The sequence below is a fragment of the Chrysemys picta genome, chromosome 21 (genome assembly GCF_011386835.1).
Source record: "Chrysemys picta bellii isolate R12L10 chromosome 21, ASM1138683v2, whole genome shotgun sequence".
Classification (NCBI taxonomy): Eukaryota; Metazoa; Chordata; order Testudines; family Emydidae; genus Chrysemys; species Chrysemys picta.
Window position 1 is genome coordinate 10,717,551 of NC_088811.1, and position 12,630 is coordinate 10,730,180.

At 46.4% G+C, this 12,630-nt stretch overlaps 1 protein-coding gene across 1 annotated transcript; it reads left to right on the plus strand.

Annotated features, from left to right (window-relative positions):
• The first annotated feature begins 3,570 nt into the window (after positions 1-3,570).
• LOC101951144 (forkhead box protein L2-like) lies at positions 3,571-4,608 on the plus strand. Its single transcript, XM_065575070.1, has one exon. It carries the CDS (start codon positions 3,711-3,713, stop codon positions 4,455-4,457), a length of 747 nt encoding a protein of 248 aa, XP_065431142.1. The 5' UTR covers positions 3,571-3,710; the 3' UTR covers positions 4,458-4,608.
• Positions 4,609-12,630: the final 8,022 nt, after the last annotated feature.

Sequence of the window (12,630 nt, forward strand, 5' to 3'; positions counted from 1 at the left end):
ACACATGCAAGTAGTGTTATTTACTTCCATGGCACAACTTTGCATGAGTAGGGATTAGTCATGTGAGTGCATAAGGGCCACTAGACTGAGCCCCCCGAACTCATGTGCAAGCTCTTCAGTATCAAGGTGGTCCAATTCTGACAACAGCCTTGTGATTTGTGTTCTCCTTTGGCAGGGTTTTGCTTATACTTGTCACCTAAACTTATGTTTTCATTGCTCTTAATTCTTGTTTTAATTTTGTAGTGGAAGTTAAAATATTGAAAGATCTGAGTGGGTTAAGATCTCTTTATTGTGTATGGTTTTTTCCCTTCCATTTCATGCTAGAATCTACTGGATAGTTTTAATTCCTTCTCATCTCAAGGCTCAGTGTTTTGAATTATAATAATCCTAGAACAATCAAAGTTAAACAGAAAAGACCTATTTATGTCCTTAGTAATCCTCCCTGTATGTGGAGCATTGTTCCTATAATACTTCATATCACTTTAGTCTAAGGATCTAAAAATGCTTCACAATCCCTGTTAGGTAATAATACAGAAATGGAGATACAGAGCGGGTAAGAGTCTTTTTCCCAGTGAGGCAGTGGCAGAATTGAGAATTTGAGTTAGAAAATTTTCCTAATATCTAACTCAATCTCCTTGCTGCAGAATAAGCCCATTATGTCTTGTCCTATATTCAGTGGACAAGGAGAACACTTGATCCCTCGTCCCCTTTATAACAGCTCTTAGTCTTCAAATATGTTACCAGGTCGTCCCTCCCTCAGTCTTTGTTTCTGAAGACTAAACATGCCGAGTTTTTTTTTTTAACTGTTCCTCATAGGTCATGTTTCCTAAACCTTTTATCATTTTTGTTGCTCTCCTGGACTCTCTCCAACTTGTCCACATCTTTCCTAAAGTGTGGTGCCCAGAATTGGACACAGTACTCCAGCTGAGGCCTCAACAGTGCCGAGGAGAGCAGGACAACTACCTCCCATGTCTTAAAACCAACACTCCTGTTAATACATCCCAGAATATTTGCCTTTTCCGTAACTGCATCACATTGTTGACTCTCATTCAATTTGTGATCCACTAGAACCTCCAGATACTTTCCAGCAGTATTACCACCAAGCCAGTTATTTCCCCTCTTTGTAGCTGTGTATTTGATTTTTTTTTTCTTCCTGTCAGGTATTATTGGAATTTCATGGGTCTATAGTTCAGAGCAGTGGTAGTAATGTAATCTCATTGCAGTGTGCAAGTACTTGAAGACCATGTAACTCAATTCCTCCTGCAGAGGAGATTTACCTCTATAATCCATACATATTTGCTTACAAACCAGCCTCAACAGAAACTGTTTCAAAGGAGAGCTATCATTTAGGGGTGGGGATATTTCATCCTGAATATCTTTGTGCTATTTCTGCCCTCATTACTTTATGGGCATTTTTAAGTCCGAAAGTGAAGATAAGAGATTTAGTAATCAATTAAACATAGCATGACAGCTTTGTGTGATCCACTAGCATCAAGTTTTCACTGCTTTGATACAACAAAATGACACTGATCAACGTTATCCCTCTCATTGACTCTTATAGTTTAGTGTTTGGTGAATTGTTGAGCTTGTGAATGTGACAGACTGTGATAAGAGACCGGCATAGTGTGGGCAGGAGCTGCCGTAGCCCTGTAGTATTCTGTCACTATGCCACCTTCAGCTACGGGCCCATCCAGCAGACCTCATCCTCTACCTGATATAAAGGGAGGCTGCTGGGGTTTCTAAACTGGGGGTGTTGTAGGGTGGATAAAGAGCGCTAGATTGAGCCTGGTTGATCACTTTGACTTGTGGCCTAACTCAGATCGGAGGGTTTCAAGACCCATGTGTTGATTCCTTAGAGATTACTTACTATCAGCATATTGAGAAAGTTACCAAACACTTTACTTTTTTTTTATCACTCCCCAATTTTCCTTACTCGCCTCTACCTCACCCACCCTGCAAAACATATCCAGTATAATTGCTAATTTAATTTTCACATTTAAATTAATAGATGTATAAATCTACTAGTAAATAACTTTTATATTCACAGAGTATCATTGACCCCTACTTTGTCATTCAAATATTGTTTACAGGTTTGCTCTGGTAGAAGTCTAGGACTTTTGCCACTGATTTCAATGGGAGGAGGTTCACCTGTCCACATTAAATTACTTTAAATTATTTAATATCTTTTCATAAGCATCGGGGTTGTTGGCACTAATTTTAAACTTTCCTGTGGTAGACCTTAAACCATCTTGCATTCTCTTCTTGATCTTGGTTATCTGTGCTCAAGGCCTCTCCCATCAACTAACTCCCTTTTAACTGCTCAGCAACTGCACTTTCTTTCTGTGGCTGAATTTATAGTCCCATCTAAGGCCTTGGCTACACTTACCGGCAAGTTCGACGGCTGGAAATCGAACTTCTGGGTTCGACTTATCGCGTCTAGTCTGGACGCGATAAGTCGAACCCGGAAGTGCTCGCCGTCGACTGCGGTACTCCAGCTCGCCGAGAGGAGTACCGCGGAGTCGACGGGGGAGCCTGCCTGCCGAGTGTGGACCAAGGTAAGTTTCAACTAATTCGAAATAAGGTACTTCGAACTTCAGCTACGTTATTCACGTAGCTGAAGTTGCGTACCTTAGTTCGAATTAGGGGGGGTAGTGTAGACCAAGCCTAAGAAAGAGGCAAGTAGGTGCTGCTGTGTGTATTCTTTTAAATTTACCATCAGGCCCCTTCAGGGAGACCCTAGGGGCTGGGCCCACAGCTTTCTGTACTAGAACAAAATCCCCCAGGCACAGCCTAGTGTCCTGGAACAGGATTGAACTACCCCCAGCATTATCGGAGCTCAAGGCACTCCGTGCCCTTGGGAAGGGGCTATGCTGCAGTCGAGCTAGATACTGTTTGGTTCACTTGTTTTAGAGGCAATAGGTCCCTACAACAGTCTGCTCTCAGGGCACTGCTGGGCTTGTGCAATCTCCCAGAATGCTCTGCAGTTGGCAGCTGAGGTACTGCCTACTGGTGATTGTACCTCTGGGGACTTACAGCTGCCCTGACTTAGGGTGATTACAGGCTGAGCCTGAATGTGGTCCAGCCCTGCTCAGGGGGAGGCTTGAACTAGTTCCCTTACAAACAGTTCAGGGGCCTAGTGTGGACAAGGCCTTCCTGCACTCTCCTGGGGCCTCCACTCCCTCAGGGCCTGGGCCTATGGCCAGAGGGGATCTCTCAGAGCAGGGCCCTGCTCCCTTGGGGTCATCCTGCTGCAGGCCCTTCTCCCTGGAGCTGAGGAAAACTTCAGCCCTGACACAACTCTCTCTCCTGCAGGCAGATGGCTGAGCCCGGGTTTGCAGCTGGTGAGTTTGGGTGGGGTCGGGGGGACACTAGCTTTGCTTACGCCCCCTCAGCCTGGTCCCTGAGCGGGGGGTGCAGGTGCCACCGGCAACCTCTTGACCTGCTGCTGTATTTGGGTTTTTTCGTAATGAAAGCAAGGGCGTGACCTGGCCCTGACCCTAAACCAGCGCCAGGAGCTCTGGCAGGCGGGGGGCGCCCCGGGCAGGACACAAGTGCAGGCAGGGAGCCGGGCGCAGACAGGAGCCTGAGCGGGGCAGCGCAGGACACCGCGTGCCCAGGCTGGGACCCAGCAGCGACCCGCGCAGCCGGGACCCCCCGTTCCCTCCTCCAGCTCCGTGCGCCCCCGGCGAGGGGCGCGGAGAGCGGGTGCCATGGACGGCGCAGCGTCCGGGGCGCTGGGTCCCCAGCCGGAGCCGCCGCTGGGAGCCGGGCAGGGCGCGGGGGAGGCTGCCCCGGAGCCCGCCGCCCCCCAGAAGCCCCCTTACTCGTACGTGGCGCTGATCGCCATGGCCATCCGGGAGAGCCCGGAGCAGCGGCTGCCGCTGAGCGGCATCTACCGGTACATCGTGGGGCGCTTCCCCTACTACCGGCTGGGCCAGAAGGGCTGGCAGAACAGCATCCGCCACAACCTCAGCCTCAACGCCTGCTTCCTCAAGGTGCCCCGGGAGCGGGGCGCCGAGCGCAAGGGCAGCTACTGGACCCTGGACCCGGCCTTCCACGACATGTTCCAGCAGGGCAACTACCGGCGCCGGCGGCGGGTCAAGAGACCCCAGCGGGCCCCTCTGGGGGGGCCCGGCCCGGCCCCCGCCTGCCTCACCTGCCAGGAGCTGCCCTACCACCTGCCCCACCAGAGTCCCCCGGCCGCCTACCTGGTGGGCAGCGCCTGGGCGTCCCCGGGGCAAGCCCCGCCGAGCTGCCCCCCGTGCACGGTGCCCCTGAGCGGCTACGGCCCCTACCCGCGGCTGCTGCTGCCCGGAGGGGTGGCGCATCAGCAGCTGAGCCCTGCGACGGGGGGGGCCGGCTGTCCTTACCAGCAGCCCCCGGAGCTGCCCTTCATGCGTTACTGGGGGGAGCAGGAGAGACCCTACGGCGCCTTGCCCGCCGGCATAGACCTTTGATTCCTTGGCCGTCGGACAGGAGCGGGCAGTGGGTCTCCCCTTCCCCCTGCTTCTACTCTGAGCGTTGCGGGGAGCCCAGGCTGCGTTTGGATTGATAACGGGGACCCCTCCCTTGTCAAGGCAATAACGGAAGGGGTGTCACAGGCAGGCGAGATTTGATGCGCGCTGCCGCTAAAGATAAATCGTTGAAAGGTTTTGGGGGAGCCTCGCTGGAGGAAGGGGGTGTAAATTCGGTTGAAAGGGGAACAACGCTTTTGAAAAGAGGCGCCACAGCGGAATGGACTTTGGGAGTGAGCCTGTACTTCCCTTGCTTTGAAAAGGGGAGGAACTGGGACAGTACCCCATTAAGATTTGTGTTTACATTGATAAACTTCGAAGTTCAAATTAATACAGTGAGGTGTGAGTTTCACCCTGCAGCTCTAACTCTCCAAATTGATTCTTCTCCGGGCAGAGGATCCTAGAGGATATTATTTGTTCTGCAAAACTAGACCCTAATATTTTAGAAATTCCCTGTCTGCAAAGTATTTGAAATAACTAATTTGGGGTCAAAACTTTCTTGTTCCAAGGAAACAATGACGCGTTTCAGACATTGTTCCCTGTTAGTTATATAGTTATTGTAGAAGGTGTAATGTGTTGTTTGAGTCAGAATAGTGTTAACATTTTCAGAGACGTTTATTTGTGAAAGCCGCTTTAAAATATGCAGTTACTGAAGAAGCATCAAGGACAATAGATTTGAAAACGGTTGGTTGATTGGTACATCTGTTAGGAATTAAAAACCCGTCTATATTCTTTTGGATTATTGAAGTGATTTAAAGTTTGCTGCCTTGTTCATTCTTTCCGGTGGCTCATGAGAAACGTGAATTCTCCACTGCATAACCGTTGTTTCTTTTATTGTGTTAAATTCAGTGGTACTAGTGAAACTGGAAATGCCTGACCTTGGGCTGTTAACTGAAAGCAAAAGAAGTTGATCAACTGACATTCCATTTTTAAGTCAAGTCTGAGAAATTGTTTTGGGAACTGAAAGTAATGTGCCATCATTTTAAAAAGTGAAATGTAGTTACTTTCTGGAAAATACTTTTTGCAAATGTCCTTCAAAACTTGATTACTGAACTTTTTTTTTTTTAAGCACTATGTAAAGGAATACCTTTTTTTTTTTTTTTTTTTTTTTTTTTTAAAGATGTTAAATACCAAAGACTTTTGGGATAGATATGATCCTTATGTTTTTATATTTAAGGATAAACTATTTGGGTTGACGTGAAGTCAGAAGGCATTTTATATACTGTTCCTTGTTAGTATAGTTATTGTGAACATGTTTATATAATGGCAATGCAGCAGTGCTTTTGTCATTTACATTTCAGGGGTGGCTTCAGCTCTTTTCCTGCCAAAAAAAGATTCTAAACGCAAATAGTATTTCTAATCGAAATCGCAGGTTGGTTTGTTATAGAAACGAATGGTTGAGATACTATCAGTGTGCATAGCAGCATTTTCTGGTCTGTTACATTTTGAGACTTGTTTAAATAAATATTGGTTACTTTATAAAACATATGGCTTTCTTTAAACTAGTTTTTTACTGTGTTGACTTCCCTCCCGCCTTGATTTAAAAGAATGTGTGACCCAAACTAGACCAGAGTTCTAATATTTAATCTTTAAAGTAGTTTTGAACTTGTTCTTCTTCAAAATAACTTCCATAATACAACACAAACAAAATTTTAGCAACCTTAGTAGATGTTAGTTATGGGACTATCCTTTGGTGAAGCAAGTGTGTATATAAGAAATATCCATTTGTTGCAGATTTTCAGAGAAATAAGTAATTTTCCACTGTTGCTTTAATGTGAATCCTAATATATTGTTCAACAAACCACCTGTTGATTATAGTTGAACTTCGGGTATTAAATGCAGAAAAAAAGCTACACAGAGAAATAATTCTGGAATTTTACAGTTGATAAGTTCCATGGAAAAGAGGTTTTTCCCTCACTGAAGTTAATCCACTTTTATGAGATGCGGTAGCTAGGTTGGTAGAAGAATCCTTCTATTGACCTAGCTGCATTTACACGTCGGGGGGCTAGGTCGACCTAACTACGGTGCTCAGGATGCAAAATTTTTCACAGCCCTGAGCAGCTTAGGTAGGTCAATCCAATTTTGAAGTATAGACCAGGCTTTAGACTCCCCTAGAAGTTAATGAGAGACAAAGACAGACTACAGAAGAGGCAGCGGAAGGAGTAAAATAAACTGTAGAGACCTGGGATAAATTCAATGTGTTACTGGAGCCTCTGCTAAGATGGAATTTTTTTCCACAGTCACTGTTAAGGGTGTGTGTGTGTGTGTGTGTGTGTGTGTGTGTGTGTGTGTGTGTGTAACTTAAAAAGGAAATTTTGTTTTTTTCCTCTCTCATAACTCAATCTTTGAATGGGCTTTCCTCAGATTTATATATATTCTCTCGCTGTGTATGAAATACATATGAATTATAAAATATATTCAACAAAAACCCTAGACTGGAAGCAGGGATGGAAAGTCTAGTCCCAGAGGAGATCTTTTCAGTAAGGTGTCACCAAGCAAAAAGAAGTTGTTAATGGAAGTTCATATGTATGACTGTGTCTATGAGTGGGAGAGAAATAAACCTTTCAAAAATCTCCATAATAAAAGGAGACAACTGATTGGTTTTGTGCTTTATTACAGAGAGCAGGACTTGTTGGATAGTGTTAGCGTGACCAGATGTCCTGATTTTATAGGGACAGTCCCAATTTTTGGGTCTTTTTCTTATATAGGCTCCTATTAGCCCCCGCACTCTGTCCTGATTTTTCATATTTGCTGTCTGGTCACCCTAGATAGACATTCTGATACAAGGAAAGGCAACACACTGTCTGCAAATGAGGGAAAACCCCATGCAGGACTTGCAGTTACTGGTTGGCAGCCACAGGTGAAATGTACAAGACCTATCTCATAGAACTGGAAGGGACCTCGAAAGGTCATAGAGTCCAGCCCCCTGCCTTCACTAGCAGGACCAAGTACTCAGGGCTGGCTCCAGGCACCAGCTTGCCAAGCAGGTGCTTGGAGCGGCCTCTATGGAGAGGGGCGGCACGTCCAGCTATTCGGCGGCAATTTGGCGCACGGTCCCTCACTCCCGCTCGGAGCAAAGGACCTCTCGCCTAATTGCCACTGCAGATCGTGACCGTGGCTTGCTTTTTTTTTTTTTTTTTTTTTTGCCGCTTGGGGCGGCAAAAACCCTGGAGCCGGCCCTGCGAGTACTGATTTTTGCCCCAGATCCCTAGGTGGCCCCCTCAAGGATTGAACTCGCAACCCTGGGTTTAGCAGGCCAATGCTCAACAGATTCAGCTCTCCTGCTGTTGGCATCTATAACATTCCAGCTTCCATCAGAGTGCGTGTTAGCCTTTCAAAACTAGGTAGAAGAACTTTGAAAATAATGATTTCCATTTAAATAGGGTGGTGAATTGTTTTGTTTAGTTTTTCAGTGATTTGGCCTGTTTCTAGAAGTGTGAATGGGCAGCCAGGGTCTGAGCTTGTAAACTGTTGGCAGGGGTATGATTCGTGGGGGAGGGGAGGGCAGGGAAAGGTAGTGGTAATAGTCTGCTCCGTTCTTCCCGTAATCCCAAAATGTGAACACAATCCCAGAGAAGAGGAATGCTTCTGCTAAAAGAAACCATAGTGAAATGGTGACTTTTAAAATATTGTGTCATGGCTTCAGAGCCAACACCACCAGTTTGATGAAAGGCATAAGTTCATACCTTTCATCTACAGCTATTGTTTTGGGCTGTCTGCAGACTCAGGAAGATAAACACACCAGTTTATATTTAGTTCACATTCAGAAAATGTTATTTGCAGCCACACTAGGGAAGTCTTAGATTGCAAACTCTCTGGGGCAGGGACCATCTTTGTTCTGTATTTGTACAGCGCCTAGCACAGTGTGGTCCTGGTCTATAACTGGGCCTCCTAGGTGCTACTGCAATACAAATAATGAGAGAACAATTTTTTAATGTTAAACAAAAATTGTGCAGAAACTGATGGGGTCACCACAGACATGCTGGTCTGGAAGGCCACCAAATACCACCAACTCCCTAGCAGTTGGATATTTCAGCTGAGGCTGCTAGCTGAGGGTGAAAAAGTGCTTTATTCCTGACAGCAGTTAGATGTTTGGTGCGCATGAAAGCATTAGTTAGTAATGCTCTAACCCGGGGAGAGGGGGGCAGGAGGAAGTATTTTTTGTGTCCCCCAAGGGCCCCCTGACTTTTTCTCTGGCTCACTTCCCACCCTCATTTTATTACCTTGTGCTAGCCAAAGGGGGTCAGATGGGACTCCTTAGATTCCATCAGTGTGCCTCCTGTATCATCAAAGTGGGGCAGGGTACAGGGCGTTCATCTCTGGTTGCTAAAATGTTATAATTTTTAAATTTTCGTGCTTGTGAGAGGTGCCGAAGACCAAGAGTCTCCCTCCTATGCACAAAACAAACACTGCATCAGCTGTGCAAGTGTCTCCATACTGCTCCACTTGTGTGCATTGCCATTGCTCTTAGCTTCTCTCTTAAAACTGCAAAAAATGGTTCAATTTCCCTGTGGGTTTTAATTCTGCAGGTAGCTGGACTGAGACCATCAACTCCTTGAACACGGGGTACTGAGCAGCCACCCAAGTGGTAACAGCTTTCAGTTGCTACTTGCATGGGTTTTCATTCAAGCCAGTGACTTTGAGGTGACTCTGATTTGTATTTTCAGTCCTGTAAATCTGAAAGTGAGTGGGACCTTTGATGCATAATGGAGAGTTTTTAGATGTCACTGCATCTAATTGGGGTGAGGTGACTTGTGGAGCCCTGTAGGGATCATCATTGTGTTATGCTCGAAAATCTATGTGAGATTGTAAATGATCTGGAAGATGGAAGTAAATAGCATGTTAATTAAATTCACAGATGGTCTCAAGCTACGAGGTGATGCAGACTCCATGGGGAACAAAGAAGGAAGTACAGGGTGATTCAGAGATGCTGGAAAAATTGGCAGAAACTCATAGATTTGAAAGGGAGGAGGACATAGCTTTTGTGATTAACCAACCCTCTCTCTTCTCCTCCCTTCCCTGCCCCCCCACCTCCCAAAAAGAAAGAAAAATACAGTAGAAACCAACCTCCTCTTTGTTATTATCTCCTAAGGAAAAACCCAGAGGCCTTCCATGACTTTGATAAGGCCAACAGAACGTGACTCTGTCTTACCAATGAAATAAGTGAACTCTAGAATTGCTGCCCCCTGCTGAGAATGCTCTGCCACCGTCCCCCAGACTTTGATCTATGGATTCGTAGCTCCAGCATCTTAAACTGATCTCAGCAGTTGCAATGGTACATACAGAGGCGGTGCTGTCTGATAGGCAGAAGCCGGAGTATGCTGGGGTGGGGGAATGGAAGGGAGTCGTCAGAACTAATGCTGAAAGACCCCGGTGGATGGCAAGGTCTACATTCAAAATTATGGCCAGTTTAACAGTGTCCCTGGGGGCGGGGAGGGGATAATATTTTAATGACATGCCTACATTGGCAAAATCCCTAGTGTGGATGCCCCTATATAGGGGGGGAAAGTGCTTTTGCTGTTAGAGCTATTCCCCCCCAGGGAACTGGTATAGGCTACACCAGGAAAAACATTTTTTTGCCAGAATAAGCTGCATGTACACTAGGAGAGTTTGCCATATAGCTATACCTGTATAGTTATATTGGCCAGCTTTTCTGTTGTAGAGTAGACTTGTAACTGTGACCAGCACGTTGGATGTGAGCCCATAAAGTATGAATAGAACTGGCCTTTTAGCCACCTTGAGCTATATACAGAGAAGCATCTAATTAAAAATCAGAGGTGGTAGTCCTCCTCTATGCAGCGTTGCTAAGCTCCTATTTGGAGTTTTATTTGCAATTTTGGAACACCTAACTATCGTTACAATCCAGGCATTATGTAGTAATTTTTGTTCAAGGCTCTCAATAAATTTCACAAGCATTAACAATTTAAGCCTCATGCACCACTGTGAGATAGGTCTCCATTTTACAGATGGAAAAACTGAGCCACGGAGATGGCAAGTGACTTGCTAATGGTCACATGAGGAGCCTGGTATAGCTGGGAAGAGAATCCAGGTCTTCCAAGTCTCAGTCCTGTGCTTGAACCCCAAGGTCATAGGCAAGTTAAAGAGGATAATAGGAGAAGCAACAAAGAGAGAAAGTGAGTGGAGGAAGCATTATAAGAATTAAATACATACAGCTTGGTTAAAAAGGACAAGAGTGGGAAACTGACCACAATCTGTAATGGGATGGAATAAAGTAAAACACAGTTTAGACTGGACATCATGAAATATTTTCTAACAATAGTTAAACTAGACCAGCGGTGACCAACCTGTGGCTCCGGAGCCACATGCGGCTCTTCAGAAGTTAATATGCGTCTCCTTGTATAGGCACCGACTCCGGGGCTGTAGCTACAGGTGCCAACATGCCGGGGGGTGCTCACTGCTCACCCCCTGGCTCTGCCACAGGCCCTGCCCCCACTCCACCCCTTCCCATCCCATCCCCTCCCCTGAGCCTGCCGTGCCCTCACTCCTCCCACTCCCACCCAGAGCCTCCTGCACGCCATGAAACAGCTGATCGGGATTTGCGGGGAGGGAGATGGAGGTGCTGATTGGCGGGGCTGCTGGTGGGCGGGAGCCGCTGGGGGCAGGGCAGGGCGGAGCTGATGGGGGGGCACTGCTGATGTATTACTGTGGCTCTTTGGCAATATACATTGGTAAATTCTGGCTCCTTCTCAGGCTCAGGTTGGCCACCCCTGAACTAGACAGTAGCTTTTCAAAGGGACCTGTTAGATTTGCATCCCTAGTTGTTGTTTTGTTGTTTGTATTACAGTAGCACCTAGGAGCGCCAGTCTTGGGCAAACGCCCCACTGTGCTAGGTGCTGTACAAACACAGAAAAAGGCAACAGACCCTGTCCCAAGATCCTTATAATCCCAGTAAATTACTCACACTTAGGCTGGACAAAGCATGGAACAGTCCTGCACTTAAGAAGAGAGAGACTAGCTCTTTCTGACCCTAATATTGTAGTTATGAATATTTTTAAATATCTCGTTTCAGCTTCCAGAGATGAATTTAGAGTGACTTTAGAGCTTGAGATGCTCCACTACTGCAGTGAGGAGCATGGTATACATGTTTAGCTAGACTTGGCCAAGATTACAAAAGTGACCAGTGAATGTGGGTGCCTGACCTGGGACATGTCATAGGAGGCTGATTCTGAAAACCAAACTCTTTTAAAGGTGTTTTAAGCTGGGCACCCAAAACCAGACCTCTTAACAGCCCTGGTTTTGTGGGACTGTCCCACTTTGACTCCCCAAACCCTCTGTTCCGGTTGAAGCAGCAGCTCCTGTGAGTATGATTTTGCATGCCTCCCAACGTTTCAAGTGGCTAAAGCGGCGGGGAGGGAGGGTAGGCCAAACCTGAGCAACACTAGTGCAATGCTAGGAGCCAGGTCACGATATCCGGAGCAGGAAGCCAAGTTCAGCCAGCCCTGCAGGATAGGAGCTGCCACTACAGGGTGAGTGGGTGTGGGTGTGGGGTCACTCTGCAACTTTCCCACCCCAACAAGCCTCCCACTGCTGGGCAGCACCCATTCCCCCAGGGCCTCCTACTTCCAGGGGACAGCACTCAGTCCCCCACCTCAGGCCTCCCAGCCCTAGGGGCAGGACCACTTTAGCCTGGGCACTTTAGCCACTGGAAATGTTGGGAGGTATGCAAAATCATAGTCATTTTTTAAAATCTGGGCCCTGGCTTATTGTTCATTCCCTTGTCGATGTACGATTTTACTGATTGGGCACGCTTCTCTGCGTGTGTCTGACACCTTTCAAAGATTTGCCAATCTCTCATCTGTGAGAGATTCTTTCAGGAATTCACCCTTATAGTGAATTCTGGCTTTGAAAGGGATAATTACAAAAACACAAAACAACTCATCATGCTTTCCAGGGAGCAGTTCTAGCTTTTAATTTAGGTGTTTGAATTTAAGTATAATAAGTAAACAGCACCTCTTGTCTCTGTAATCATAATCACAACAACGACATTCCAGGCCCTATTGCTTTTCTCCACAAAGTGTTCTCTGTCTAGGAAAAGGAAGCTGTGATCAGATAATATCTGAATACTGCTTCAATCTTTGTTTTATTTAGTGATTGC

Excerpts from the sequence above, each read along its gene's own strand:
- LOC101951144 (XM_065575070.1), top strand. The coding sequence starts at position 3,711 with ATGGACGGCGCAGCGTCCGGGGCGCTGGGTCCCCAGCCGGAGCCGCCG.